The 27,369-nt window shown below is 44.4% G+C and overlaps 1 protein-coding gene across 2 annotated transcripts; it reads left to right on the top strand.

The window, feature by feature from the left end:
• Positions 1-1,507: 1,507 nt before the first annotated feature.
• On the top strand, positions 1,508-27,357 carry utp20 (UTP20 small subunit processome component). 2 transcript variants are annotated; one of them, XM_019346822.2, is made up of 62 exons: positions 1,508-1,544; positions 1,627-1,721; positions 1,885-1,965; positions 2,067-2,133; positions 2,237-2,369; positions 2,453-2,641; positions 2,905-2,986; positions 3,398-3,535; positions 3,646-3,801; positions 3,888-4,040; positions 4,134-4,268; positions 4,401-4,478; positions 4,554-4,732; positions 4,811-4,978; positions 7,372-7,460; positions 7,859-7,964; positions 8,097-8,247; positions 8,403-8,465; positions 8,545-8,712; positions 9,487-9,563; positions 9,813-9,892; positions 10,013-10,268; positions 10,358-10,543; positions 11,509-11,599; positions 11,743-11,828; positions 12,398-12,523; positions 13,054-13,220; positions 13,699-13,907; positions 14,024-14,167; positions 14,261-14,340; positions 14,427-14,662; positions 14,745-14,889; positions 15,018-15,105; positions 15,259-15,402; positions 16,430-16,483; positions 16,650-16,802; positions 16,908-17,063; positions 17,178-17,318; positions 17,397-17,534; positions 17,633-17,772; positions 17,860-17,942; positions 18,032-18,324; positions 18,417-18,556; positions 18,647-18,803; positions 19,163-19,261; positions 19,377-19,544; positions 20,684-20,850; positions 20,964-21,111; positions 21,219-21,335; positions 21,426-21,596; positions 21,668-21,799; positions 21,920-22,030; positions 22,118-22,267; positions 22,405-22,587; positions 25,116-25,247; positions 25,334-25,466; positions 25,553-25,734; positions 25,835-25,906; positions 26,015-26,308; positions 26,409-26,535; positions 26,640-26,785; positions 26,877-27,357. In XM_019346822.2, exons 1-62 carry the CDS (start codon positions 1,523-1,525, stop codon positions 27,030-27,032), a joined length of 8,511 nt encoding a protein of 2,836 aa, XP_019202367.1. In that variant the 5' UTR covers positions 1,508-1,522; the 3' UTR covers positions 27,033-27,357. The 2 variants fall into 2 exon arrangements, with proteins under 2 accessions (XP_019202367.1, XP_019202368.1); XM_019346823.1 differs by having other exon boundaries at positions 4,814-4,978; positions 26,877-27,032.
• Positions 27,358-27,369: the final 12 nt, after the last annotated feature.

Here is a 27,369-nt window from a genome sequence, read left to right as displayed (position 1 = left end):
CAAAGCAAAGCATTGCTGCTGAAATGGTTCAATCTACAAAAAAAATTGAGATTTTACCATCCTGCCTCTAAAGCTTTAAAAACTGAATAGGCAAAAATGTAAACATTACTTATATGGGGGCGATTGTGGCTCAAGAGTTGGGAGTTCGCCTTGTAATCGGAAGGTTGCCGGTTCGAGCCCTGGCTCGGACAGTCTCGGTCGTTGTGTCCTTAGGCAAGACACTTCACCCGTTGCCTACTGGTGGTGGTCAGAGGGCCCGGTGGCGTCAGTGCGCCCCAGGGTGGTTGTGGCTACAATGTAGCTTGCCATCACCAGTGTGTGAATGTGTGCGTGAATGGGTGGATGACTGGATATGTAAAGCGCTTTGGGGTCCTTAGGGACCATAAAAGCGCTATATAAATACAGGCCATTTACCATTTTTTACATATAGGTTAAAGCTATAGTTTTCAGTACCATTATGACATGCACTCCACATGAGTTCCCATCCTGTTGATGTGGGTGGCTCACATGTGACAAAGTCCACTCTCCAGTGCAGCCTCTTTCTGAAGCAAATGAGCTGAGAGATCGCAGTTATTACAAATAAAAAGCATACAGAGAAATCAATAACCACGTTCGGTAATGATTTCAATTAAATTAAATATGTTATGTTAAATATGTTGATTAATTACCTCCAGTTTTTCAACACCGCACTTTTTCTGACCTCCGACTCTCCAAATGAATTCATATAGACTATGGTCCTCTTGGGTATGTCACAAAACTGTTTTGTAAAAAGATGGATATGGTAGGCTTGGGCCTTGAGCCTTCCTAATGAGGGACACTGAAAAGTATCATGCACTAGAGAGAGTGCAAAATCTGTGCAACTTACAAACAAGGTCCAGTGGCTGCCGTTTTCCAGACGGGCTCCAATCAATTTCTCATACATCTGAAAGATGTTTTTCTGGAAATAAAAAGAATGTGACAAATATGTTTTTCTGTCAAGAATGACACTGCAAAATTGCGAAAGCTTGTCAGGTGAGACTTGTAATTAATTCTGCAGATACACAAACATATAGAAAGTGTCATTTTTTGTTTACATTAATTAAGTTCTATAGTGTGTACGAAACAAATCAAGACCACAGACTCAACACAGAAGTGGAAAAACTAAAGACTTTTCCACTAAACTGTTAGTGGACACCAAACTTTGTCGTCCTTGTTAAATGTAGGTAATCGAGATATTATCATATGATTTGGACCCAGTGGCGCTCCGTAGAACGATTTCAGGCAGGGTTAAATAAATACTGCTTTACTATTGTCTTCTTTGTGTTGAAGTCTATTCTGGCATGTCTAACAAAGTCTAACAAAATTCCTTACTTATTTTTTTTTGTGCATTTACAACGTCAATGAGTAGAGAAGCAGAGAGGCGAGAGATAGCAAACGAAACCGGAAGTAAATAGGGGTTACTTCTCTCGCCTTTTCTCCTCCCCGTTAGTCTTCGGTCTAACCACGCGGAGAGAGGAAAACTTCCCATAATTCTTTGCTCAGCATGGCTGCCTCCTGTTGTCGGCGTGTGTGTAAACAGTTGTAACATTTGATAAACGAAAGAAAGAAAAAAGTGCAGTTTTCATGAGTCTTTTAAATCGCACACAGATCTCTGGAAATCCGCTCTTTTCTTATCAAGCGACGAGGCCAAGATGAAGATCAAATCCAAGTCTTCGTATCACAAATCGGAGAACACCTTCAGGGTAAGAGCCCACAAACACACTGCGGCGTGTTAATAGTACAGCAGCAAAGACAGAGCTGAGAAAAGCTAGTTTGATGTGACTCTGTCATATTTATAATAATTTATGTACCATCTGCAACACGTTTAAAGTCATGTGATCTGAGGTTCTTTTGGTCTTTTTTTAGTTTCTCACATTTGCTGAAAGACTCGCCAACGTCAACATCAATGTGATCCATCGCATTGACAGAACTGGATCTTACGCTGAGGTCTGGAATCAAAATATTCCCCTTCTTATTACGAACACCACTCTCATTTGATTGCATTCATCTGTGTCTTACTGCTGAGTACTGTTTTGCTCTCTTTGCAGGAAGTAGAAACATACTTCTCTGAAGGACTTACAAAATGGAGGGACCTCAACTTGACAATACATTTCAGTATGTATAAAGAAACATGAAATATCCCATACCCTGGGGGAGCTTGTGTGTTAGTATTCTGGAGGAGAGATTTGCACATGAATCTAATACTTTTCCTTCACAGCCACGTTTCTGAAAGAGGTTTCCAACAAGAGCCAGTCATTCAACATGCTGGTTTTCCATCAGAAGTCCATCGTGGAATCTCTGAAAACCCACCTGGCCGTCCAGAACAGTCTGGCCTACCAACCCCTGCTAGAGTAAGAAGTATTTTATTTTTTGTAGCTGTAGACTTGCATAGGATCATCAGGCTGCAATCTAAGCGCCTAATTTCTTCCTCCAGCCTCGTGGTGCAGCTGGCCAGAGACCTGCAGACCGACTTTTACCCCCACTTCCCAGATTTCTTCCTTTTGATCACCTCACTGCTCGACACAAAGGACACAGAGCTCCTGGAGTGGAGTTTCACCTGCCTCTCCTACCTATACAAGTACCTGTGGAGGCTTATGGTGAAGGATATGGCCAATATCTACAGGTGAGACTTAACATAAAGTCAGAGGGGCGAGTACTTTTTATTTTTTAATGAAATTTGAGATAATCAGGAATCTATTTTTAAGACTTAAAATGACTTAAGAAGCTAGTTTTGGGAAGCAAAGTGGGTGAAAATGGGTGTATGCTTTGTAATTTGACCTTAGAAGTGCTCTGGTTTTCCTTCTGCATCCTTCGCAGGTTACTTGTGTTACTAGAGATCAGATGCACATGTGATGGTTAAATGTGAAACCTCTTTCCACCCCACAGTTTGTATAGCAGCCTGCTGGCACACAAGAAGGAGCACATCCGCATCTTTGCAGCAGAAAGCTTCTCCTTTTTGATGCGAAAGGTTGGTGATTTGGGTTCATGTCTCCATTTCTTGTTACTTTTGATTTACTCGTCATCTGCTGCGGTACATTTCCATCGAACATCTTCTATTATTATAGACGGTTCTTGTATAGCACTTTTCTACTCTACACTCAGCACTTATTTCTTCCTCTAAGTGCACTTTTATCTAACGCTCATACACATTCACACTCCGATAAACTTGTTGGGAGGAACTTGGGTTAGCATCTTTCCCAAGGATAGGTTGGCATGCATTGGCATGCATACTGGAGCAGCCAGGGATCGAGCCGCCAAACTTCTGATTATAGATGACCTGCGCTAACCACTGAGCTTGTAGCAATTTCTTTCCTTCTACTGTATTTCTTTATTTGTTGTCGTTTTCCCTGATGAACTGGTGTGTCACTTTGTCCTGCAGGTTCCAGATCTCGATGCTCTGCTCACCCACGTGTTCTCCGACCTAGAGGAGCACCCTGACAAGGTGGAGGGAACGGGCCAGCTGCTGTTTGAGATGTGCAAAGGAGTGCGAAACATGTTCCACTCCTGTGCTGCTAATGTGAGTTAACAAAGTGACTGCACGGGATGGACGTCACTTAGGTTGAATTAAGCACTTTTAGGTGTCGCTTATATAACTTGATGTGCTAAGCAACCTTTTTATCTTTCCAGGCTTTCTCTGTGGCGTTGCGTAAGCTTGGCCCAACAACCAGCCGTGGAGTCTGTCTCCCGTGGACCTCTGTTAGGGACGCTCTGGATCACATGGTCCAGGCAGCAGCCGATCACGTGGACAGAGAGCACATGCTGGTTTTGTGGGAGTCCCTCCAGGTAAGGCTGGACTCTATTTTGTGTCTTTTCTGCACTTTTTTTACTCCCTGCCACGTGTTTTGATGGGGGCGTGTCCTCTTCTTAAGGCCAGCATGTTGGAGGTGCTGGACATTATAGAGGCGAAGGGGAAAGATGCAGACCCCGCGACAGAGCAGCTGGAGAGCCTTCTGTTCATTCTGCACACCCTGGCATCCCACAAGGGTGGAGCCAAGGTCACCAAACCGGAGTCTGTCTGCCAGGTGAGAGGAGAATCTAAGAGATTTAATTATATATAGAAATGCGAGAAATTCCGTGCGTTATGTGCGTCTGATCGTACGATCTCGTCCTGACAGACGGTGTTGAGGCTGATCCAGAGCTCGTGTCTGTCAGCTTCCTGCTCCCGTCTTCTTCTCCAGATCACCTCCTCTCTGCTCCTCGGGGAGAACGTCAGCCTGCCAAACTCACTCATCCAAGAGACTGTGCAAAAGGTTTGTGCATGTAAACATGGCTTTTTTGCATCTGGTGTCACAGTGTGCGTAAGAACTCCATTATAAACACGACCAGAAAGAGAAAGTTGCCCGTTGCTTACGTGCAGACTCTCTGGAAATCTTCTTTATCAGATATTTCGGAGCACTGTGGGGCACGATCTGATTCTGGAGTTCACCAAAGAGATGTTCACCATGAAACAGTTTGAGCAGGTGAGTTGACTTTTTTATTTTATGTTTCTTTTGAATCTCGCGGACTAACTCGCTTCCTCCTCTGCTGTCCTCCAGCTCTTCCTCCCCACCCTGCTGCGCTTCACCACAGGGCTGTTCAGCCAGGGTGATGCCCTCTCTCGCCATAGCGGCCTGGATGTGTTGGTCAGTCTGATCCTCGCTAAAGCTCCGCCCCCCACAGATGGCTCCATGGCCTTTGAAACCTACCCACTGCTTTTCACCGGTCAGACAACAGGGTGAGAGTCTACGGTGAAATGTTATTTTCTACTGTTGTCGTGTCATTTTCCACGAGGTAAATCTGTTTTCTCCTCCAGCAGAGTGTTTAGCAGGAAGTTGGAAGTTCAGCTGGGCCCTGCCGAGTCAGAGCAACTAGCTGTGCCTGAGCTGGTGCTGTCAATCATTAAAATTCCCGATGAGCCGGACCAACCCGTCAGTAACCTCTCGCTGCCGTGGGCTGCACTTGTACTGCTGCCTCATCTCAGGTAACTCCTCCCTGCAGTCAGACTCCTTTTGGTCGTGTGTGCAACAGCATTGGTCAAAATGAGGAGGTGGTCAGGAGCGAGGTACAACAGTGAGCGTCTACAGGCATTTGTAAAGCATCTTAGCGGTTCTGTCATGGTTTGGGGCTTTTATCAGCCAGTGCTGTTGGGGATCTTGTCAAAATTGATGGAAATATGAACACAGAAGCACTATCAGTCATGGACTGACCTCCCCTGGAGCTCGAAGCTCAACATTGTTTAAGTCATCTTAACTGAGAACAAAACAAAAGGCAGCCAACATCCAGAGAAGATGCCTGGAGAGGATTAGTTTTGGTTCTGCAATGTAGTTGCGTACATTCCTTTTTCTCCTGTCTGTTCAATGCGTAAAACTGGCTTTTGTGCTGGGAGCCTGTAGTTTGTGTTACGAGTTCAAAAGTATTGGAGATGGATACAAGAGGAAAACCAAAATAACAACACTGGTCCGGCCAGGTTGAGTCAAACGATGATTTTAATGAACACACGTGTGGGAGAGGAACACTGTACGCAGACAGCATCGGATCTCAAAATGGTGGAGCATTGCTCAAACTCTTATAGCCTCTAGTGGCCCCACCTAGTCATAAAAGCCTAAACATTCACATTCTTTCTCTCACACGGCGCCTAAGCTATGACCTCGGCTCCCTGTTTATCTGCTCCTGCTGAGATGGGGCAGAAAACATCTCCAGTATATTCTGTTCTCTTCTAATCAGACAAATGAGATCATGACTCTCTGAAAACAGTATTTCTTATAACTCGGCCGTATAATGCATCATAAAACAATATCATTCATTCACAATACATCAGCAGTCTAATGTAATGCAAAACAGTTTAACAAATGTAATAGTTATCACCTTCTTCTAATTCAGGAGAATAATGCAAACTAAATATTTCACAATCTTTAATTAGGGGTATAACATGGCATATGGTAATATTATAATCCCACAGTCCCCCTTACACCCTGCAATCCAGTGTTGCAGGGCACTCTGTCCCCCTTTAACGTATCGACCATATGTGAGATGACCTCTGTGTTTGCGCAGTTCAGATGCAAGAAAAACTATGATTACAACAACAACAGTAGTTACAGATGATTCCCCTCACTCCCCAGTTCTCCTACAGCTTTATTTTGGTGCTACCTTATACCCTTGAAACGTACTCAGACTAGAACCTCTGTCCGAGGAGCTTTTAGCCTTTATTTTATTGCTGCAGCTACCAGAGTCTTCCAGTCGGGTGATTCTCTGCTCTTCTTTCTTCAACCTCAGGGGTTAGACCACCCTTCAGTCAGTGCACAGATCAGGGGATTATTCTGCCCCGATTTCAAACGATGATCTGTGTATTCTGGGGTCACAGACGTGTCCCCCACAGAAACGAACAGGAACGTGTCCCCCTTTTTACCAAGAGCTTCCCGAATCTTGTTGGTCTGGTGTTCCTGGATTTCCGCCAAGCCCTTCATGGTTATTGCTGTGTTTATGGGATCCATCCTCTCCAGGTCACTAGTCGGAGCCCAAACGCCATGACACTTGAACCCAGTTGGTGTCTTGGCAGTCTCTGTGTCTGTCTCTGCTGCGAAGGATCCTCGTATCTCTGTGACCTCGTCTGGTGTCTGTTCCTTTCTCTGTAAGAGACAGTAAACCAACACACCTCTCTTCCTGGCCCTAATAATCTAATGTTGTTATCCATTGTTCCTCTAATGATTCAAAATCGGTTCAGCACACCATGTTCAGGACTTCCTGACCAGTGACTTATTCTACTCATAATTTATGTGTGTGTAAGCGTGTTTGCATTTAGCCCTCTGCACTCAAGTCATTTCCTATACTTTATCAGTCCGGACATCACGCCGAACGAAGCTTATGACCTTCAAAAGACCGAGTGCCAACTCATTATGAGCACATTTGCAATGTGTGTATGAAAATTATTAAAACCACTCATTTTAAAGGTTGCTGTGAGCTAACTTTGACAGTTGCGGCTCAAAGTTGATGCTACCAGGGAGCAGAAGTGAGGCATTTGGGGGCCAGGGACCCACCCATGGATTTTCATGGCAAACTTGGCCCGAGTGCTTAAAATAAAAATCCGACCACACTCAGAGGCAACCCAGAGCAGCGGCTCCCACCTGTTTTGCACCACGGACCGGTTTTTTCTGACAATATTTTCACGGACCGGCCTTTAAGGTGTCGCGGATAAATACAACAAAATAAAACCAGTACCACAAAAAAGAAGATTTAGTCAGCGTTGGGGACCGCTGACCCAGAGAGTTGGGGAGAATTTCAGTTTTTTCTTTTCTTTGTCACCTTACAGTGTATTCATACACAGGCAAAAAAGAGAGAAACATGTTAAATGTTAATATTTACACTCTTTTGCTTCAGGCCTCTGGCTCCAGCTGCTGTCGTACCTGATGTGACAGCTTTCCTAAACCGCCTCCTGTGTGAGATCGAGGCAGAGAAACTAGGGAAAGGTTTGTGATTATTTGTTTGGTTGGTTTTTATTAACACAAATGTTTTCATTCGGTTGCACTTTCATACGGCTCAGTGGGGTAATTAACAAATACGTCCAAAGCAAATAAAATAAGGACTGGAATTAATCATTTACCAACAAGTTAGAATGACTGGTTGTGATTTTAGTTATTTTTTTAAAAGTCTGAGTTAACCTTAAACTTCATGTCAGGGATTTCTACAACCCTAAATTTGGGCACCAAAGCAAAAACAGATTAATGAAGAGGAAAATTAAAATACTTTATATATTTAATCCCCCAAGAATCCCCCCTTACCAAAACTGGTGAGGGGTGAAAAAGTAAACAATGATTTTTTAAAATTGCAAATTGAGTGACTCCTTTCTTTCCTGTCCTCTCTCCAGCTGCTCTGTTCGTAGCCAGACAAGCCCTGAGCTGCCTCCTGTCTCTGGACAGCTCTGCCCAGCTTCTCTCACTGGTCACGGTGGAAAAAGTCAACTCGATCCTACGGTAAGCTCTGCGTGTGCGACCTAAAAACACATTTAGCACCCTTTCTCTGTTGCTGAATGAGTTTCAATCTATTGCATCAGATTCTAAACATCTTTTAACAACCTGTAACTGCTGTCGTCGTGATTGTCACAGGAAATTTCCCACAGACCTGTCAGCTCTGCTGTTAGCGGACTTGTACTACACCCGTCTGTCACTCAGTGGGGTTTCAGAGCACCTATCCCACAATGCCTTGCTTGAACTCTACCAGATGCTGTACTGCAACCTCTCGTCCAACATTTCTAAGGTTTGTGCCAGATCACAGAACATTTCGGAATAGTTTACAGAACAAATTTTTCCCCCTTAAAGTTGAGATATCTCACAACCTGAAGGCGCTGATTGTTTGGGTGTTGGTAAAAACAGACATATTTAAACACAGTTTTGTTCTTTTTTAAAATTCAGATTCGTCTGTTGACTCTGAGGCTCTTCTCTCAGTTCGATGCAGAGCTCCCTCCACAGACTGAGGTACAACACCCGCAGATTCTCATTAAACACATTTAAAGTTCGGAGTTGTTGGAAATGTTGTTTGACTGTCTTCGTCCAGGGTGAGGATAACGTGGAGGTGCAGTCGGTGTTCGCAGTGTGTCTGCAGGCAGAGTTGGTGCCGGCTTCAGTGCACGACTACAGAGAGAAGCTGCTTCACCTCCGGAAGCTGAGACACGACCTGGTGCCGCGCAGCCTGCCCCGTGGGCCTCCTGGCACCGTCCAGCAGGTGTGGAGAAGAGCAGTGATGAAAACATGACAGGATGAATAGTGATGCATGTCCTTTATCATGTGATAAGTTGTTTTTTTTTATTGTTGCAGAGAGTATAAATACAGTATGTTAGCATATATAATAATGTTACAGTGGCCCTGAGAGGCCAAACGGACTGCAACTTAAGAAAACACCAGCAATAAGTTAAACGCTGCAAAAGCACACAAAACATAACGGAAATAGAAAAAACAAAAATGGAAATAGGAAAAAACAGATTTCCAAAAGCACAGGGGAAGTGTTTCTGGGGAGACAATAGCCCGACGGATCAGTTGCAGGAACCAAAATATGCTATGAATTGTGCTGGGAGACACTTAAAAGAAGTGGAGGATCTGTCAGTTTTGTGATTAAAGAAAAGATGAGAGGTAAGTGTGTTAGCCTAACTATTAGCCTGAAAATCCATCATCAGTATTATATGAATCATGAGATTAAAACACACTTACCTAGCATGTTTTGGTTCCTGCAACTGGTCCGTCGGGTTATTGTCTCCCCAGAAACACTTCCCTTGTGCTTTTGAAAAGAAATTTCTGTTTTCTTTTTTCCTGTTTCTGTGTTGTTTTGTGTGCTTTTGCAGCGTTTTTCTTATTGCTGGTGTTTTTTAAGTTGCAGTCTGTTTGGTCTCTCAGGGCCACCGTATAATGTAGTTATAGAGAAGTTATACGGTTCCCATACATGAAGGGAACTTTTTTATTTTTAGATTCTTGGGTGGATAACCTTCCTCTTGTTTTGCTTCAGGTTCCTCTGCGGTACCTCATTGCAATGCTGTTTGTGAACTTCAGGCCTCTGTGGGACCCAGTCATTGAACTTATTGTGTGAGTGTAAAATAATCACGCTTGTTTATGCTTTGAGAGCCACGTACGTTCCATCATCTATGCTCCCGTCTTGTTACATGGGCCTTTCTAAATGAGTATGCTGCTATAGAATGCTTAGGATTTCCTCTAAGCTGGCCTTTCTGTCAAATTACAGCCTTTTTCTGCATTTCCTTTAAAACTACGTTGACACTTTGAGGTATCCATGGAATACATTTGGCGTAAATGGGTTTCTATCTTTCCTCGTTGCAGGAGCCATGCCAGAGGCATGGACAACAAGGACTTCTGGATGGTGTACCATGAACATCTGGAGATGGTGGCCGGGCTGGCAGGTAAGGCTGTTTGGTACTTGTGTCACAGCATGTAATTATGATGGCATATTTATTTACCTATGAATGCCTTGAACTGCCAAAAACACATTAAAAGGGAATTCTGCTTTCTGCATGTAACAGAGAAGGAATTGGAAGAAGAAGATGATGATGATGATGAAGAAAAGCCCAGTGTTCAGAGCGAGCCAGGCTGTGATGTCATTGAAAGCGGGGATGTGGGGACTCTTTTCCTAGAGCAGCTGAAGTTGGCCTCCGACCCCAGTGAAAGGACAGACTTCACTAACTTCCGCAGTTTACTGTGGCGCGCTATGGCCCAGTTTACCGACAGAGTAGAGCCACGCAGCCGGGAACTGACCCCGCTGCTGCTCAGGTTTATCAGGTCAGTGTCAGCTGATTGACCATTTTCCTTAAATTTTATTAAAAGAATATGTTCTGTTATCTGATCTTAATCTTGGCGCTTGTTGGCAGGAATGAGTTTTATCTCACAGACCTGCTGGTGGCGCCCACTCAGGACCTGAGGAAGAGAAGCGATGCTGCCCTGCAGGATAAATCAGGGATGACTGAGCACATGGAAGAAGGGGAAGAGGAGGAGGAGGAGGCAGAGGAAGGAAGCAAACAGCAGAGGAAGTCACTTCCAAGAAGAGCAACGGCCAAGTAAGAAATATTTGTAATACTGCAGTCCTCAAAGCAATGAAGTTGTTTTCAGGGATATGATTTGCAAACTGTTTTTGATTTTACCATAATTTTTTTAATCATGTTGTTTCTCTGATGTCAAAGTGATAGCTGCTTTATTATTTGTAGTTACTAGTGCAATGTCTGGTTTCCATTTTCACTTTAGACTTCATGTAAAGTGTGTTTAAGGTATTTAACTGCACAGCATTCAATTTATTTGTTGGATAATTGCATAAAAATATCTCCCAAAAAGTCACTTAAGTTTCTTGTTACTTAGAGACCACTCTCCTAAATTTCCTTGATATGGTTTAAAAGAGCAAGTTATAAAAATACATTTCTCTCCAGGTTTTACGGGGTTGAAAGTGACCAAGAGACCAAAAATGCAGACTTCATTTCTGCTCTGACGTTTGCCATTTTACCATGGAAGTCTATGTGGATTTAGTCTCTTTTGGATTCAGCCTCAAGTGGCCAATCAGGGAACTGCAGCTTTTGCCACAATTTTATTTTATTTTATTTTATTTTATTTTATTTTTTTTAGCCCTATGGGTTACCTATTCAGTTCAATTCAGCTTTATTTTTGTAATGCCAAATCACAAAAACAGTTGCCATCTGGGGCTTTATATTTTAAGATAAAGACCCTGCAATAATAGAGAGAAAAACCCAACAATCAGACTAGCCCCTATGAACAAGCACTAGGCGACAGTGGGAAGGAAAAACTCCCTTTTTACAGGAAAAAGCCTCCGGCAGACTCAGGGAGGGGCGGCCATGTGGCGCAAGCGCTTGGGCGTGGGGGTAGTTTTTACCTAGTGTGCATAATTAAATCAACTTATATGTACCAGAAAACTTTCATTTTTAAATAAAACTTTGATATAATAACTATAATATAATTCTAGTGTATTGTGCAGTAAGTAGAACATAATGAACTGAATTTGTCTTTTGTTTCTCAGACAGCTCATCGCTCATCTCAAAGTATTCGCCAAGTTCACCAACCCTCGGGCTCTCTATCTGGAAAGCAGCCTCCATGAGCTCTATAATCAGGTAGTGCCCAAGTCTGTAGCATGCAGCGTCACACACCCTGTCCTTAAAACATATGAGTTGTTCCTTACTTGAGTCATTTTGAAGCGGTTGCTATTTTCTGGCAGTTGTATCATAGATTTCTTCTCTTATCTGTCTGTGTTCAGCTGCTCACCCATCAGGATCAGCAGATTCAGCAAGTGGCCCTGGAGTGTGTCATCACATACAAGGACCCCAACATAGTTCCGTACAAGTAAGGAAACTACCCTAATCACCTTAGGAGATGGAGGGGAAGTGATTACAGTGCAATTCTCTTTGGCAGCGGCTCTCTCTCTCTCCCTCTGTCTCCTCTTCAGTGGTTTTATTGTTAGGGCTCTTATCATCAGCCCTCTGTGGTTACAGATCTAGGAATGCTGAGTTCCACCTCTGTGCTGTTTCTGTCTGACATTATGTTCTCTGCTGTCTGTTATCAAGATATCCATTTACCACACATTCAGCCAAGCCACAGACAGACGGTCTGATCCAGGGGCCATTACAGATGCTCGTGTGTGTGTGTGTGTGTGTGTGTGTGTGTGTGTGTGTGTGTGTGTTTGGTGCTTTGTTCAGGATCAGCCTGACACACTGAGCTGCTTTCAGAGTCTTAATTACATTTTTTTGTAGTTTTTTGCCACTTGTAGATCGAATTCTAATTCTTTCATACAACACATGTATTGTTTGTGCTTATGAAACATATTACAATATGGGAGAAAATATTTTAGCAAAGGTCCTGCAACACCTTTACTGAGTGATTAGACCTGTGTGTGTGTGTTTGCATTTTTTCAGGGAGAATCTTGAGAGGCTGCTGGATGACAAACACTTCAAAGAGGAAATCGTCCATTTCAACATCTCTGAGGAGACCGGAGTGGTTGATGCTTCCCACAGAGGCAAACTTATACCACTGCTCATGAGGTACTGTACAAGTTCCACTATAAAGTTTCAACTGTAAAGGTAGAGGCAGCATAAGCATGCACGAGCAATATCAAACTTTTAATTTACCACACAGCAACAACAAAGAGAAGGTTTTTTTGCCCCAAACTTCTGACTCTTGCACAGTCTTGATTGTTAAATAGCTCCATTTGGGTTACATATTGCCTTCTTAGTTCATAGATTTACTCTGGTGTCCTCGAGAAAAAGAGGATGTTGCTTTTGTTCACACTCTGGCTGTTTGTCTGATGCCCTCCAGTTGCTGAACATTTCTTCTGTGTTTTGCTTAGAAAGATTTTTTTTTTGTTCTGCATTACATCCATCCAGTGTTTTACATAAATCAGCATGATCGCGGCTTCATGCTGTAACCCATCTGGAGAAGTAGTAAAATATTTTTACTACCTTTAACTTTCATTTCTAAATTTATTTTGGCTTTAAGGGGAAAATTTCTTTCAGAAAATCACGTATTTTATTGTAAGTTTGTACAGCTCAGTGTTGTGTTGTGTACGACACAGGATCCTGTTTGGTCGTCTGCGCTCCAAAGCAGGCAGCAAGTTTCAGGGGAAGGCGAGCGCCACCTACCGGTCCTCCATCATTCTACGCTTCCTGGCAGGATGTCAGGCTGAGGAGCTGGGGATGTTCATTGACCTGCTTTTTGAGCCAGTCAGCCATCACTGCCAAGGTAGGATACGAAAACGTCACAAGTAATTTATAAAAACAGACAGAGTGTCAACAGGTTGCAATTAATCTGAGTCGGTTTGTGATAAAATGTGCTTCTTGTCTGCAATGCATCTCTTTGTAGTGGGGGACTTGATTCACCTGGTGCATTCCTACATAAAAGGAAGGTTGCAGAGTGCCTACATCTTTTTACAGTTTATATATACAATTTCTGTATGTGTAGATGGCAACAGATGCTCGACTTTTAAGGCTTTATTAGAAACAGATGCCATGTAGTTTTGTTGAGAGCCCGAAGTAATATTGGACAACATTGTTGCACGTTATCAGATAATCCAAGCGAGATCCGCTAGCAAAGTGCTTTCACAGACTATTTGGGTACAACAGGCACTCACAGATAGCTGCTATCTAATGCAAATGTTTATAAAAAAACAACAAAAACGAACCAATATTTCATCCATCGTTTCCTCCTCCTGCGTCCTCAGGTTCCTGTCTGGCTGCAGTACAGAGGGCGATAGCAGATACCGACCTGGGAGCTGTCCTGCCGCTGGGCCGTCTTCACAGCCTGCTGAACACAATAAATGTGGTGATCCAGAAACTGGGCCACCTCATCCACGTCTACCTGCCCAAAGTGCTGCAGATCCTAGTGTGTGTCACAGCGTCCGTGTCCACCATTTTGGACCAGAGAGACCAGGTAATCAGAATTATTCTTTCAGGCTAGAAGTTGTTTAATAGTCCTAACACTTTTTAACCGTCCTTATTCCTTTCTGTAAAACATAAATATAAAGAAGTTCATATCTGCTCTCTCAGCTGCGAGCAGGCTGTATTAATCCTCTGAAGAACCTGAGGAGACTCGGGATCCTGAGGATCCTGGACTTCTTCGATTGCTTTGACACCTACAGCTTCAGGCCGGATGAGATTGATGCTGTGTTTGAGGCAGCGATCTGGCCTCAGGTACGTGTTGGAGAAAGATTTATGTATTCTTACTGAGTATTTCTTTACTTTGTCCCGGCTTTCTGTTGAGTTTAAATTTGTTTTTATATGCAGGTGCGCCGTCTCCAAACAGAGAGCACCTACTCCCCCACCCCTCTGCTGAAACTCATCCATGTGTGGTCCAAAGATGCCAGGTCAGCATCCTTCACAGTGTTGGCTGGTAGCTTCATCCAGGCTTAGTAAACCGTGCTCAAAGAGATTTTTTTTTTAATTGTTTCAGGTACTTCCCCCTCCTTGCCAAGCAGAAGCCAGACCACCCAGAGTGCGACATCCTTCTAAACGTCTTTGCCCTCCTCTCAGCTAAGAAAGTATCTCCAGCAACCATCGCAGTAGTAATGGACATAGCTGAGTATTTGGCAACAGCTGCAGACTTTGTTGCCTCGGACACTGAGATGGAGCTCAGTGTCAACGGCTGTGTGTTCCCACAGCCTGCAGAGGGAGCTCTCATCGCAGCAGGTTAGCACATCGTGACGAGAGTTTGGTTTGATTTCCCTCTGCTGCTGATCACCGTTAAACATGCACATGTTGTATCCTCCAGATTCACTTACTCAAGGCTCCAGATTGCTGCTGCCTCACATTCCCACGCTGCTGCGCTACTTCAGCGGAATTGTACGCAACACAGACAGACTCAAGAAGAAGAAGTTCAGGGTACAGGTGGCCAAAGAGCTAAACATCCTGTCCAAGTGAGTTGAATGTCAAGTGACTCATTTTGGGTCGAGATAAAGGTTATGATTGTGATTGTGGTTATCGTTATACACGCGGTTGACTCTTCCCCAGCTAACAATAGGATGTGTCACTCTCTCGCTGCCAGGGTCAGCCGATTTGTGAGCAACAAGGAGCAGAGCTCGATGCTTATCAGCCTGCTGCTTCCTTACCTCCAAAAAGGCAACAAATCACAAGTAAGACTTACAACTGAGTTTGTTAAATGACTGTAATTTCAAGGTTCAACATCTGTAGTAACGACATTAATTTATAAAAACTTTTACATAAAAGATTTTGTAGTGTTAGGGTGTGTGCTCGAGAGGTTCCGCTCAAGATGAACTTTGTTTCAGGAGACAGAAATCGACCTCCTGGCCACCATACAGAACCTGCTGAGACAGTGTGACAAGCCCTCCGTCTTCCTCCGGCCGCTCAGCAAACTCTTCTCCATCATTCACAACAAGCTGCCAAGGCAGGCCCTCACCAACGTCTTCCAGGTACAGCAGAGAATTAATGCAGCATTACGCTGTCTGTAACTTATAATGTAGGCATGGTGAGATCAATCATCAGCGTATGGACAGATGCAAACCCAGAGCACTTAATCTCACCATTTTCTCCACCACAGTCCTGCTGTTAGCCACTGTGTTAAAATGTGTTTGGCTTTGTCTTATTTTTATTTATTTATTTATTAATTTTTATTCATTTCGGGGGGAGGTGGATGACTGTGTTTGAAGTTACCAGCTAAGAGTAAATGATACTCAACAAAAATAAAATAAAAAATCGACTACTTTTCCAGTTCACTGCACACCAAGATAGCTAGCTGCTATAGCGGCCATGTATTTGCTCCCGCCTGTCGTTCTGTCATTCAAAGCAGCCACGCCCCTATTTAGGCCTAATTTTAAGCCTTAGTTGAAAGAGGTGTGTTATGTAAAAATTAAGTTCACTCCTGTACAACATTAGCTGTTGGAACTATTGTATGTCGTTGCACTGGGTGTCCAAAAATAGTATAAAACAGTGGTGTGAAACATAAGGACTGGGGCCCAGAATTGGCCCGGCACTCGAAAATGTGAAGGGGGAAATCAATTTTGAACTTTGAACCGTATTTTCATAAGTTTTGCAGATTTTTCTACTGATACAGAGCTTTCCCATAACCATTCATACTACACTAATGTAATTCAGTAATAGAGTTCTGTAATTTTAAATGTTTACTGCTTACAGTTTAAGCCGGTATTCCTTCATTGTGTAGAAAGTACTGTTGAAACTGCACTTCTTTTTCTAATAATAAAATATCTCAGGGATCAAATGTGTAGTTAAGCTTTTGTACACTGACAGAAAGTGGAGTTTCACCAGTCTGGTGAGCTGTATGTGGCCTGTGATGCCTGGTGTAAATGAAGACAAATTGGGACAAATAATCAAAATAGGAACTAATCAATTTTCTTATAAATAACAATTAAAAGAAAGTTGTTATTATTACTTTTTGTAGCCCTTTTAACTGACTCCCTGTGTGCGCTGCTCTGTTCTCAGACTCTGTCGGATCTGGACCCTTCACTCACATACATCACTGACTTGGCAACAAAGGTGAGATGACTTGTGATATTATTATTTAGACAATTATGAGGAACATTAGAGAGGAAATAATATCCAACTCTACAGGTCTGAACTGTAACCTCTGCCGTCATGTTCAGTCTGGGTCACGATCCAAAGAGCAGCAACTAACGGGCTTTTCTTGTGCTCACCTTTGCAGCTGAACGCGTTTGACAGTCGACACTTGGATGAGATCCACTTCGACGTGCGTCTGACGGCGTTCCAAGACGCCACCAGACGAGTCAAAGGCATGCAGACTCTGGACCTGGACTACATCAGCACCGTCATTCACAATTGTTTCCACACTTATGAGGTAAATAAATATTCACTGTGACACTTTCTAAATCATTTACCTTCAGGATAAACATTTCATTGGCTGATGTTTTGCTTCTATTCTCATGTCGCTCCTCTGATGCAGATCGGGGACATGTCACTGGGAGACAACGCCACCTTGTGTCTGTCTGCAGTGATCACCCAGCTGGCAGCGGTCGGGCCCGGAGAACAGATCTACAGGGACGTAGTGCAACACATCATCCTGGACGCTGTGCACAAGGGACTCCGCAGCAAAACGGAGGTAACAGCTGTAACTATGGTTACCGCTTTGTTGTTTCTGTCAAATGACACAGATGCTTGCTATGAAGCCACTAAACTCACTTGCTCCCTCTGTTGTGCTTCTTTGTCTTTCAAGAGTGTGCAGCATGAGTATACAACCATACTGGCCTGCCTGGTGAAGACCTTTCCTTCCAAGAAAGAGTTTAGAGACCTGGTGCAGCTCGCCAACTACAGCGACCTCGAGTCTGACTTCTTTGAGCACATGAAGCACATCCAGGTAAAAGAGAGAACACAAAAACTCACACTTCTGCCTCCTCCTCCTTTATCCGACTGATCGCCTTTTCTCTCTGTTCAGATCCACCGTCGGGGTCGTGCCTTGAGAAAACTCGCCAAACAGCTGACCGAGGGTACGGTGGTGTTGACGCCCCGTTCCCTCCAGAACTACATCATGCCGTACGCCATGACGGCCCTGCTGGACGAAAAGATGCTCAAGGTTACTTGATTGTGGTTTCATTTGAAAGTTCAGGACGTATTTTTTTCCTTTTTCTTTGTGTCTAACATCTTTATTATTTCTCCTCCTCCATACTGCAGCATGAGAACATGATATCAGCATCGGTGGAGGTGGTGGGCGCGGTATGTCGCAGGCTCACCTGGTCCAAATACCTCTACTACCTCAAGCAGTTCATCCACATCCTGCAGACAGCGCAGGCTGAACAGAAACTGGGTGTCAGGTAAGGTTGCACATATCTGTAATCACACCATATCTTTTTTTGTCGCTTCTTTTTAAATTACCTGTTGTTCTGCTTTACTTGCTCCAGTTTGCTGGTCACCGTCTTGGAGGCTTTCCATTTTGACCACCAGACCCTCAGCAGAGAAATGGAAGCCGCCAAAGCCAGAGAAGGTGAGTGAATCGGTGGGGTGACGTGAATTTGCTTGACTAATTAAATGAATAAATGAAGTAAAGAAATATAAATGTGTGTCTTTGGGAAGCTGGGAGTGTGGAAATCAACGCAGACGACGAAAACGTAGCTGCGGATGACCAATCTGACGCGAGCGACGATGAGGAAGAGATGGAAGTCGACGGTAATGCTTCCACTGATGTCCCCATGGAAATGGAGGAAGCTCCTGCCACTAAAGTCAAGGCGCAGGCAGCTTCTAAATTATCCACGGCAGTGAGTGGACTGCCGCAGAGCGCGGAGGAGCTGGAGTCTCTGATCGGTTTGATCCATCAGACTGTTAATGAGAGCGTGCTGCCCCGTCTCCACAAGTGTCTCAATGCAAAGGTACGACGGACACGAACGTTTGGATGTGTTGGTAGTTTTTCTAAAAACCTTCAGGAGCAGAGTGATGGTGATAGTGTGTGCATTTCCTCCAGGTGAAGCGTGACGAGGAGCACAAGGTAGTGAAGTCAAAGGATGTGAAGGATGAGGAGGTGGTGCGGATACCGATCGCCTTCGCCATGGTCAAACTAATGCAGACACTGCCTCCGCACATCATGGAGGCCAACCTCCCCGGGTACGCAGCACAAAAAAGATCATCTGTTGTGTATTTCAAACCTTAGACAGTAATATGACATCCAATTGATTATTTCTGCTTCTTTTACAGGATTCTGATCAAGATTTGCGTTCTGCTGAGGAACCGTTTCCAGGAGATCCGTGACGTGGCGAGGGGAACTCTGGTGAAGATAATCGAGACTTTAGGCTGCAGATATCTGCAGTACCTGCTCAAAGAGATGCAAGGTGTTCTGGTCAAGGGATACCAGGTTGGAATACACACACCCACACACACGCAACAATGCAGTCCTGCAAACACCAATAAATGCTTCAGGTCACCTTAGCTTTATTAATATAGCGCATGCATCATGCAGCAGTATGTGCTTAAAAGAGTACCACAAGTAGAAGTATGCAAACATAAGTACAAGTGTAACGTGATAAAAGACAGTGACAGTTATCTTTTTATGTGCATGCTCAGACTTGTATGAGTACATCTAATTCAGCTAACCCTAGACAGGATATATAATCTAATGTTACATCTGATATCATAAAAATGTGTTACAACAGTTGACATGAGGCAAACCTGATCAGCCTAATATTTGTCTGTTTTTGTCCCTCCTCCATCCAGCTCCACGTGTTAACATTCACAGTGTACCAGCTGCTCTCAGCTCTCACTCCAACCCTAAAGAGTGGAGACCTGGACCCCTGCATGAACATGCTCATTGATGTAAGCTTGACGTCTTTCAGGAAAAAATTTTTCTTTTTACTTTTTTGTATTTATATTCATCTCTGTCCCCCTATTACACCCTCCTCCTCCCTGTTATTGTTGCTCCACTGACCAGATCTTCAATAACGAGCTGTTTGGGACGGTCGCCGAGGAGAAGGAAGTGAAGGGTATCGTTTCCAAGCTGATGGAGGCCCGCCACAGTAAGAGCATGGACTCTTATGAGCTACTGGCACAATTCTGCAGCAAGGAGAGCATCACCAAGCTCATACTGCCCCTGAAGGAGGTGAGGAGGGATTTGAATTTAGAAACCGAAGATAATTGGTAATCAGTCACAGCGGAGGGTAATCTTTTTAAGAGGCCAACAAGATCTTTTTGTTTGTTTGGTTTTTGTCAGTTTTAAGATTACCTTTGAAAGGATGAAGATGCATCTAAGTGTGCCAAATAATGAATTGACTGATTGTCAGGTTATCAAATATAAAATTAAAAAAAAGATTTTAAAAATCAATAATTATAAAAAAGTAAAAAATAAAGATGGTTACATTTGGTTACATTTTTGAAAAACTTTTTTCCAGCAATCATATTGACATGAAATATTTGGCAAACAAGCACTACTGATCACATAAATCATGTTTCTTGCCTTTACTAAGACTTTGATTAATGTACAAACACATGGTTACCTACCTAGCTAAATAGCCTTTGTGAAGGCCTCTAATAATGACTTTTTTTTCACAATTAGTTTTCTGTTATAACTTATCTTCACTCCAGTAATTTTTTCAGGATAAAATCACCTGAACTCTTTTTCTTCTTTTTAACTTGTAGCTTTTAAAAACTCTAAAATCTATTATTATCAACACAAAGTAACAACTTTAACCACAAAAACATATAAACAATAATCATAGCTAGTACTTAAATCGAGTTTACAAAACATTGCAAAGCATTTTTTTAACATCAGTGGAGTAACAGAGCCCTACTGTGTGGCTAGTTTAGCTTAATTAAAAATGCTGTCTAACATACTTGAATTGTCAGCTAGTTAGCTACCTAGCTAAAGCTAACTAGCTGCTGGATTGAATTAAATATAACCATATATTTAATACACATCTGTTTTATATAACTCTTGTACATAAATAAATTTTGTTAGCTGTTTTAGCTAGCTAGCGTCTTTAACATTACTTAATAGTATTTCTTTCTTAATTTTCGAGTCCATGTTTCCTATTGTTAGCAACAACATTTTTAACAAATGTGTTAATTACTAACAACAAAATTCATAAGTCGAACAAAATGCCGTTGTTGATACAAATTTCGGTGACGGGTAAATTGCGCACGGGCAATATAATGTTGCCAGTGTTTTGTTTTTTTAAAATAGTGAATGTAATATAAACTCTTCATCTAAATTATTTTTCATTTTTATTTCTCTCAAACCAGATCTTGGAGGCTACATCGAGTTTGAAGGTGTGTAACCGGGTGGCTGCTGTACTGCGGCGACTGGTCTCAGGTCTGCTTGTCAACAGCGGCATGACTTCACAAGACATCCTTCTGCTGAGCCACGGCCTTGTCAGCCAGAGCCTGCCACTTCTAACGAAAAGAGACCGGTACACACACACACACACACACACACACACACACACAGAGTCTAAAATCAGAGTACAATAAATTATTTCTAATATTTTTCCCAATTTTCTGCCTATCTCATGTTTGCTTGTAGGGACAAAGCATCAGCTAAGCCTCCCCCAGATCCCAGACTGCCCCCTCCCAGCTGTCTGCTCCTGCCTCCCACTCCAAAGAGAGGAGGTCAGAAAGCTCCTGTCAGCAGCCGCACCAACATGCACATCCTGGTGGACGCCGGCCTCAAGGTGCGCTTTCTCTAACAATACGAATAATCTCTGTAACATGGCACCCTGTACTTTTATCTCAAGAAGGAATAAATGTGTGTTAATGTGTGTATGTGTCTAATGCTCAGCTGCTCCACCTGAGTTTGAAGAAATCCAAAGTGACATCATCCGATCCCTCAGCCCTGGAAATGCTGGATCCTTTTGTGCACTTAATGCTCACCTGCCTCGACTCCATGCATGTCAAGGTACTAACACTTACCTGGGCATCTTTTTATTTTGTTTATCATGGATTGCTTAAATAAACCTCCATCAACCTCTGCTTGTGTCCCTCTCAGGTGATCACGGAGGCTCTGATAGCGTTCACTTGGCTGTTAAAGTTCCCTCTGCCAGCAGTGGAGCAGAACGCTGGGCAGCTGACCAAGCAGCTCTTTGTCCTGCTGAAGGATTACTCTAAGGCTGGAGCCGCCCGCGGGGAGAACTACCACCTGGTCCAGAACTGCTTCAAGGTATAAAAATGCAGGTTTAAAGAGTATTCTTTAATAATCGGGGATGAGGTAACATGTTTTCTTTTTCTTAGGCCATGACTGTTCTGGTGAAGAATGTCAAAACCAACATCATCTCTGAGACGCAGCTGCAGGTGCTTCTGGGATACGCCGAGGAGGACATCTACGACCAGTCTCGCCAGGCTACTGCCTTCGGTCTGCTGAAGGTAAACCGGTGGAGCTGTAGTCAGACACATTTCTAATGTAATGTGCGGTGTGCTTACGTGTGTGTGTGTGTGTGTGTGTGTGTGTGTGTGTGTGTGTGTGTGTGTGTGTGTACACTCCAGGCAATTCTGTCCAGGAAGCTCGTTGTTCCTGAGATGGAGGAGGTGATGAAAAAAGTGGCCAAGTTGTCGGTGACTGGCAGCAACGCTATGATCAGAATCCACTGTCGACAGGTACAAACTCCTTTTCTGCTTTCACACCGACTCATTTGCAGAATCTCAGGTCCAGCTTCTAAGTGAACATGTTTTTATGTGGTGCAGATCTATCTGAAGTACCTGCTGGACTACCCGCTGGGGAAGAAGCTGAAACTACACCTGGAGTTTGTGGTGGCACAGCTGCGCTATGAGCAAGACACGGGCAGGGAGTCGGTGCTGGAGATGCTGGCATACATCTTCCAGACTTTCCCTCAGGTGTGTAAAAATGTACAAAATAATAGAAACGGCAGGATAATGAAATCCAGCCGCACTGTACAATTAATTCCTCAAACATTCACAACATCAATCCTGTTGTCAAACATTGCTTCTTTTTTTCTTTCCCTCCCATTCAGAAAATGCTCTTGGGGCACAGCGCTCTGTTCTTTGCCCCGCTTGCTCTTGTTGTGGTCAACGATGACTCTGCGCGGTGCAAGAAGATGGCAGCCATGGCCATCAAGACTCTGCTCACACAGTTGGACTCGAACAACCAGAACACCCTGTTCTCCATTGTCAGCACTTGGCTGAATGCAGAAAAGGTACATACAAAAAAGCTTGTTTAGACCTCATTTACTCTTCATAAGTGCTTCAGTTCTTGGTGGCATAGTTTCCAGTTCTTAGCTGAAAGGAGTGGCCCTCACTGTGGTCTTCAGATGCTGTAAACCATCTGGTTCATTATTAGACGTGTGCGTTCAGAAATACTCCTTTGCATATTGGTTGTGGGTTTTTTTTTTTAGTGACTGTTTCCTTCCCATCTGTTCAAAGCACTCTGGCCATTCTCCTGAAACTGGATGTTTTATGTTTATCGGACCATTCTCTCTGTAAACCCTGTTGATGGCTGTGTGACCAGCAGCTTCCGAAATACTCAAACCATCCCATCTCGCACCAATAACCACACCACGTTACTTAAATCATCTTTCCTCCCCATCCCATTCTCATGCTCAGTTTGAACTTCAGTGGATTGTCTTGACCATGACTACAAATGTGTGGAGTTGCTGCCATGTGATTGGCTGATTAGATATTTGAATTAATGAGAAGTTGAGCAGGTGTACCTAAAGTGGCCCGTGATTGTGTATATTCTTTCAGGGGAACAGTTTTACTAGTTAAAGTGAACCGTTAGAATAGATAATTTTTAAGATTTTGTTTTGTTTATCCCCGGTCTGGCAGACCGGGGTGGTGGTCCCCATCTTTAAGAAGGGAGACCGGAGGGTGTGTTCCAACTACAGGGGGATCACACTCCTCAGCCTCCCTGGGAAAGTCTATGCCAGTGTGCTGGAAAGGAGAGTTCGTCCGCTAGTCGAACCTCGGATACAGGAGGAACAATGCGGTTTTCGTCCTGGTCGCGGAACACTGGACCAGCTCTTTAGCCTCTCAAGGATACTTGAGGGTGCATGGGAGTTTGCCCAACCAGTCTACATGTGTTTTGTGGACTTGGAGAAGGCATTCGACCGTGTCCCTCAGGGTGTCCTGTGGGAGGTGTTGCGGGAGTATGGGGTGTCTGGCCCATTGCTACAGGCCATTCGATCCCTATACAACCGTTGCAAGAGTTTGGTTCGCATTGCCGGCAATAAGTCGGACTCGTTCTCGGTGGGTGATGGGCTCCGCCAGGGCTGCCCTTTGTCACCGGTTCTGTTCATAATTTTTATGGACAGGATTTCTAGGCGCAGCCAAGTGGCGGAGGGCTTTCACTTCGGTGGCCTCAGAATCTCATCTCTGCTTTTTGCGGATGATGTGGTTCTGTTGGCTTCATCGGGTGAAGGCCTCCAGCTCGCACTGGAACGGTTCGCAGCCGAGTGTGAAGCAGCGGGAGTGAGGATCAGCACCTCCAAATCTGAGGCCATGGTTCTCAGCCGGAAAAGGGTGGAGTGCCCACTCCGGGTCGGGGATGAGTTCCTGCCCCAAGTGGAGGAGTTCAAGTATCTCGGGGTCTTGTTCGCGAGTGATGGGAGAAGGGAGCCGGAGATCGACAGACGGATTGGTGCTGCACCGGTCCGTCGTGGTGAAGAGGGAGCTAAGTGTAAAAGCGAAGCTCTCAATTTACCGGTCGATCTACGTCCCTACCCTCACCTATGGCCACGAGCTGTGGGTAGTGACCGAAAGAACGAGATCGCGGATACAAGCGGCAGAAATGAGCTTCCTCCGAAGGGTGGCTGGCCTCTCCCTTAGAGATAGGGTGAGAAGTTCAGCCATCCGGGAGGGGCTCAGAGTAGAGCCGCTGCTCCTCCACATCGAAAGGAGCCAGTTGAGGTGGTTCGGGCATCTGACAAGGATGCCTCCTGGGCGCGGTGTTCCGGGCATGTCCCACCGGGAGGAGGCCCCGGGGCAGACCCAGGACACGCTGGAGAGATTATATCTCTCGGCTGGCCTGGGAGCGCCTTGGTGTTCCCCCGGGTAAGCTGGAGGAGGTGGCTGGGGAGAGGGAGGTCTGGGCTTCTCTGCTTAGGCTGCTGCCCCCGCGACCCGGCCTCGGATAAAGCGGACGAAGATGGATGGATGTTTTGTTTATATCTTATAGTGTGGTAATGTCAAAATGAGTGCAGTCAGCGTTAATCTCGTTAATACGAAGTTAACGCCATAACTGCATTAATGCGGCAAATCCTCGTTGGCGAATTAACACGGATTGCCCCGTGTGAGGGCTGCATGGTGCTAACGCCTTAACAAGCTAACCGCGTTGACACCGTGCAGCCCTTGCTTGGGGCGATCCACGTTAACTCGCTAACGGGGATTTGCCGCGTTAGCACTAGTTAAAATCTATGAAGGGCCAAAATCCACAATAAATAAATCATTGGTCACATTTATTTTCTATAAGCAGTTAGGAGATGATTACATAACTGACTGGTTGATGTAATTTGTTTAATTGTGCATGTGGTGGCTACATTTGGAAATAGTGAAATTAAATAAAAGATTACATTTTTTTAACAGAAAAGCAAACTTGATGCACTCATATGTAATGTGTCAATTATTTATTTATTCAACATTTGGCAGTTTTGGTCCTCCATATATTAAAGGTCTTATTACAAAATCTGTCCTTATATCCGTATAACTTCAGAAATGTTCTCCTTCCCAGGTCAGCCTGCGGCGTCTTGGGGCGCAGATTTGCGGCCTGTTCGTGGAGGTGGAGGAGGAGAAATTTGCCCGTCGACTGGAGGACCTGCTGCCGTTGCTGGAGAGGGAGATCAACCCCGACAACTATGAAGATGTGAGTCATCACACAGGGAGAAGCAGAAGTGCGATTGAAGGCAGTGAGTTCAGAATAAACGATCAATTTGTAACTTTCTCTTTCAGATCGAAGAGGAGCAGGAGGAGAAAGGAGCTGACCGGCTGCTCTTCAGTTATCTGACTCTCCTCACTAAACTGAGCAAACACTGTGGATTCCTGGAGCTCAGCAAGCCTAGTGACACACTCCGGAACATCTGGGGTAAAGAGCGCACACGCGTTACCTCGCCGTTACTGACATATGCATTCTGCACATGCTCATTAAAACATGTCCCTGCCTTATTTTAGGTCACATCGAAGCCCACCTGCGGTACCCTCACTGCTGGGTGTGGCTAACGGCCTCACAGCTTTTCGGCCAGCTGTTTGCAGCTCACCGAGCAGAGCAGCTGGTCACCGTTTGGAGAGGTGAGGGAGATGCTTCATCTCAGTTGGCAGCCACCGACTTTATCACCTGCAACCTGGATAAGAAGGTAGAGCCAAGATGCTTTTTTTTCCCTCTTGCAGCAGATTTGATTTCTGCTAATATTTTAAATGAAATCTTCCTCTTTCCCTTTGTTTTCTGAAATCTAGATGAGAGAGTTGGCGCTGTCTTTTTGCTATCAGCTGCAGTCCAAGTATCTGGACACGGCATCAGGAGAGCAGGTGCGCAAACCCCACTGAGCCACACACCTGCCTTCCTGCACCTCAGATATTTAAAGATCAGCTCATACAGGTGTTTGGCTAACAGAGGCCCTTCTGCTTCACCCACAGGTGATCAAGAACTTGCTGTTCGTCGGCAAGGTGATCTACCTCATTTCCCCCGAATCCCAAATCATAACTCCTCAGGAGGAAGAGAAAGAGGGAGAGGGAGAGGAGGAGCAAATGGAGAATGGTGATGAGGGAGATGAAGAGGAGGAGGAGGAGAGAGAGGAAGAGGGAAAAGAAGAGGAGGAGGAGGAAGAAGATGACAAAGAAGACAGGCCTCCTTCCCTGCTGTGGCTGATGAAGAAGCTGTCTCTGATGGCAAAGAGAGAAGCTGCATATGCTCCTAAAGTTCCCCTCAAGGTACACTTAGAAACACTTTTTTTTTTTTCTTTTTAACCCAGTGATGATTTGAAGTGTCCATGCTGTGACACTGTTTGTCCTTCACTGTGATTTCTCTCAGAGAACATGCGTGTTTAAATTCCTGGGAGCGATGGCCATGGACTTGGGGAAAGAACGACTCGCCCCGTATTTGACCACGATAATCACGCCTCTGTACAGAGAGCTGGACAGCACATACGCAGACCAGGGTAACTGCTCTGACCCAGTGTTGCCAAGAATAAAAAAACATCCTGAAAAAAAAAATGTTAGATTTACTGAATGACCCCTGTTGTCTCCTGATCTCTGAATCCAGATCCCACACTGAAGAACCTGGCTCAGGAGCTCATCGAGCTGATGAAGAAACAGGTGGGCCTGGAGAGATTCTCCCTGGCCTTCTCTGCCGTCCAGAAGGAATTCTCACAGAGACGAGCGGCACGCAAACAACACAGAGCCATGCAGGTATGATGGACATCGGAATCAGACACACACATGAAAAACTGCTTTAATTTGCCATCAATTGTCCTCACAATTTCTTCTCCGGTCTCTGCAGGCGGTCGCAAACCCAGACATCGCTGCAAAGAAGAAGCTGAAGAAGCACAAGAACAAAATCGAAGCCAAAAAGAGGAAGATCGAGTTCCTCCGGCCTGGATATAAAGCCAAGAAGCAGCGAAGCCACGCGCTCAAAGACCTGGCCATGGTGCAGTGAGCCGAGGACACTAGGCCAGCTGATGCAGAACAGAGACTCAAAAGGAAGCATGGACAAGAGTATACCCAGAATCCTGCGGGCTTCCGATTCAGCTTAACATGAAAGACCAAACAGAAGCTTGACTGTGTGTTTTGATAAGTGTGTACAGAGCAAGGACGCTGTGAAAAACCCAGATTAACGTCTGTTACACATCACGGCGCATCACTCATTCATATGAATTGCAAATTTTATGTTCCTGCTGTGAACAGGCTACAGTTTTGCTCCGATTTCCATCCTGTGCAGTTAAATGTACATGTATTTGTAATTAAAAAAAGATCCATCTGTTTGTCATGTCTAA

Source organism: Oreochromis niloticus, linkage group LG17 (assembly GCF_001858045.2).
Source record: "Oreochromis niloticus isolate F11D_XX linkage group LG17, O_niloticus_UMD_NMBU, whole genome shotgun sequence".
Classification (NCBI taxonomy): Eukaryota; Metazoa; Chordata; class Actinopteri; order Cichliformes; family Cichlidae; genus Oreochromis; species Oreochromis niloticus.
This window is presented reverse-complemented; position numbering and strand designations above follow the sequence as displayed.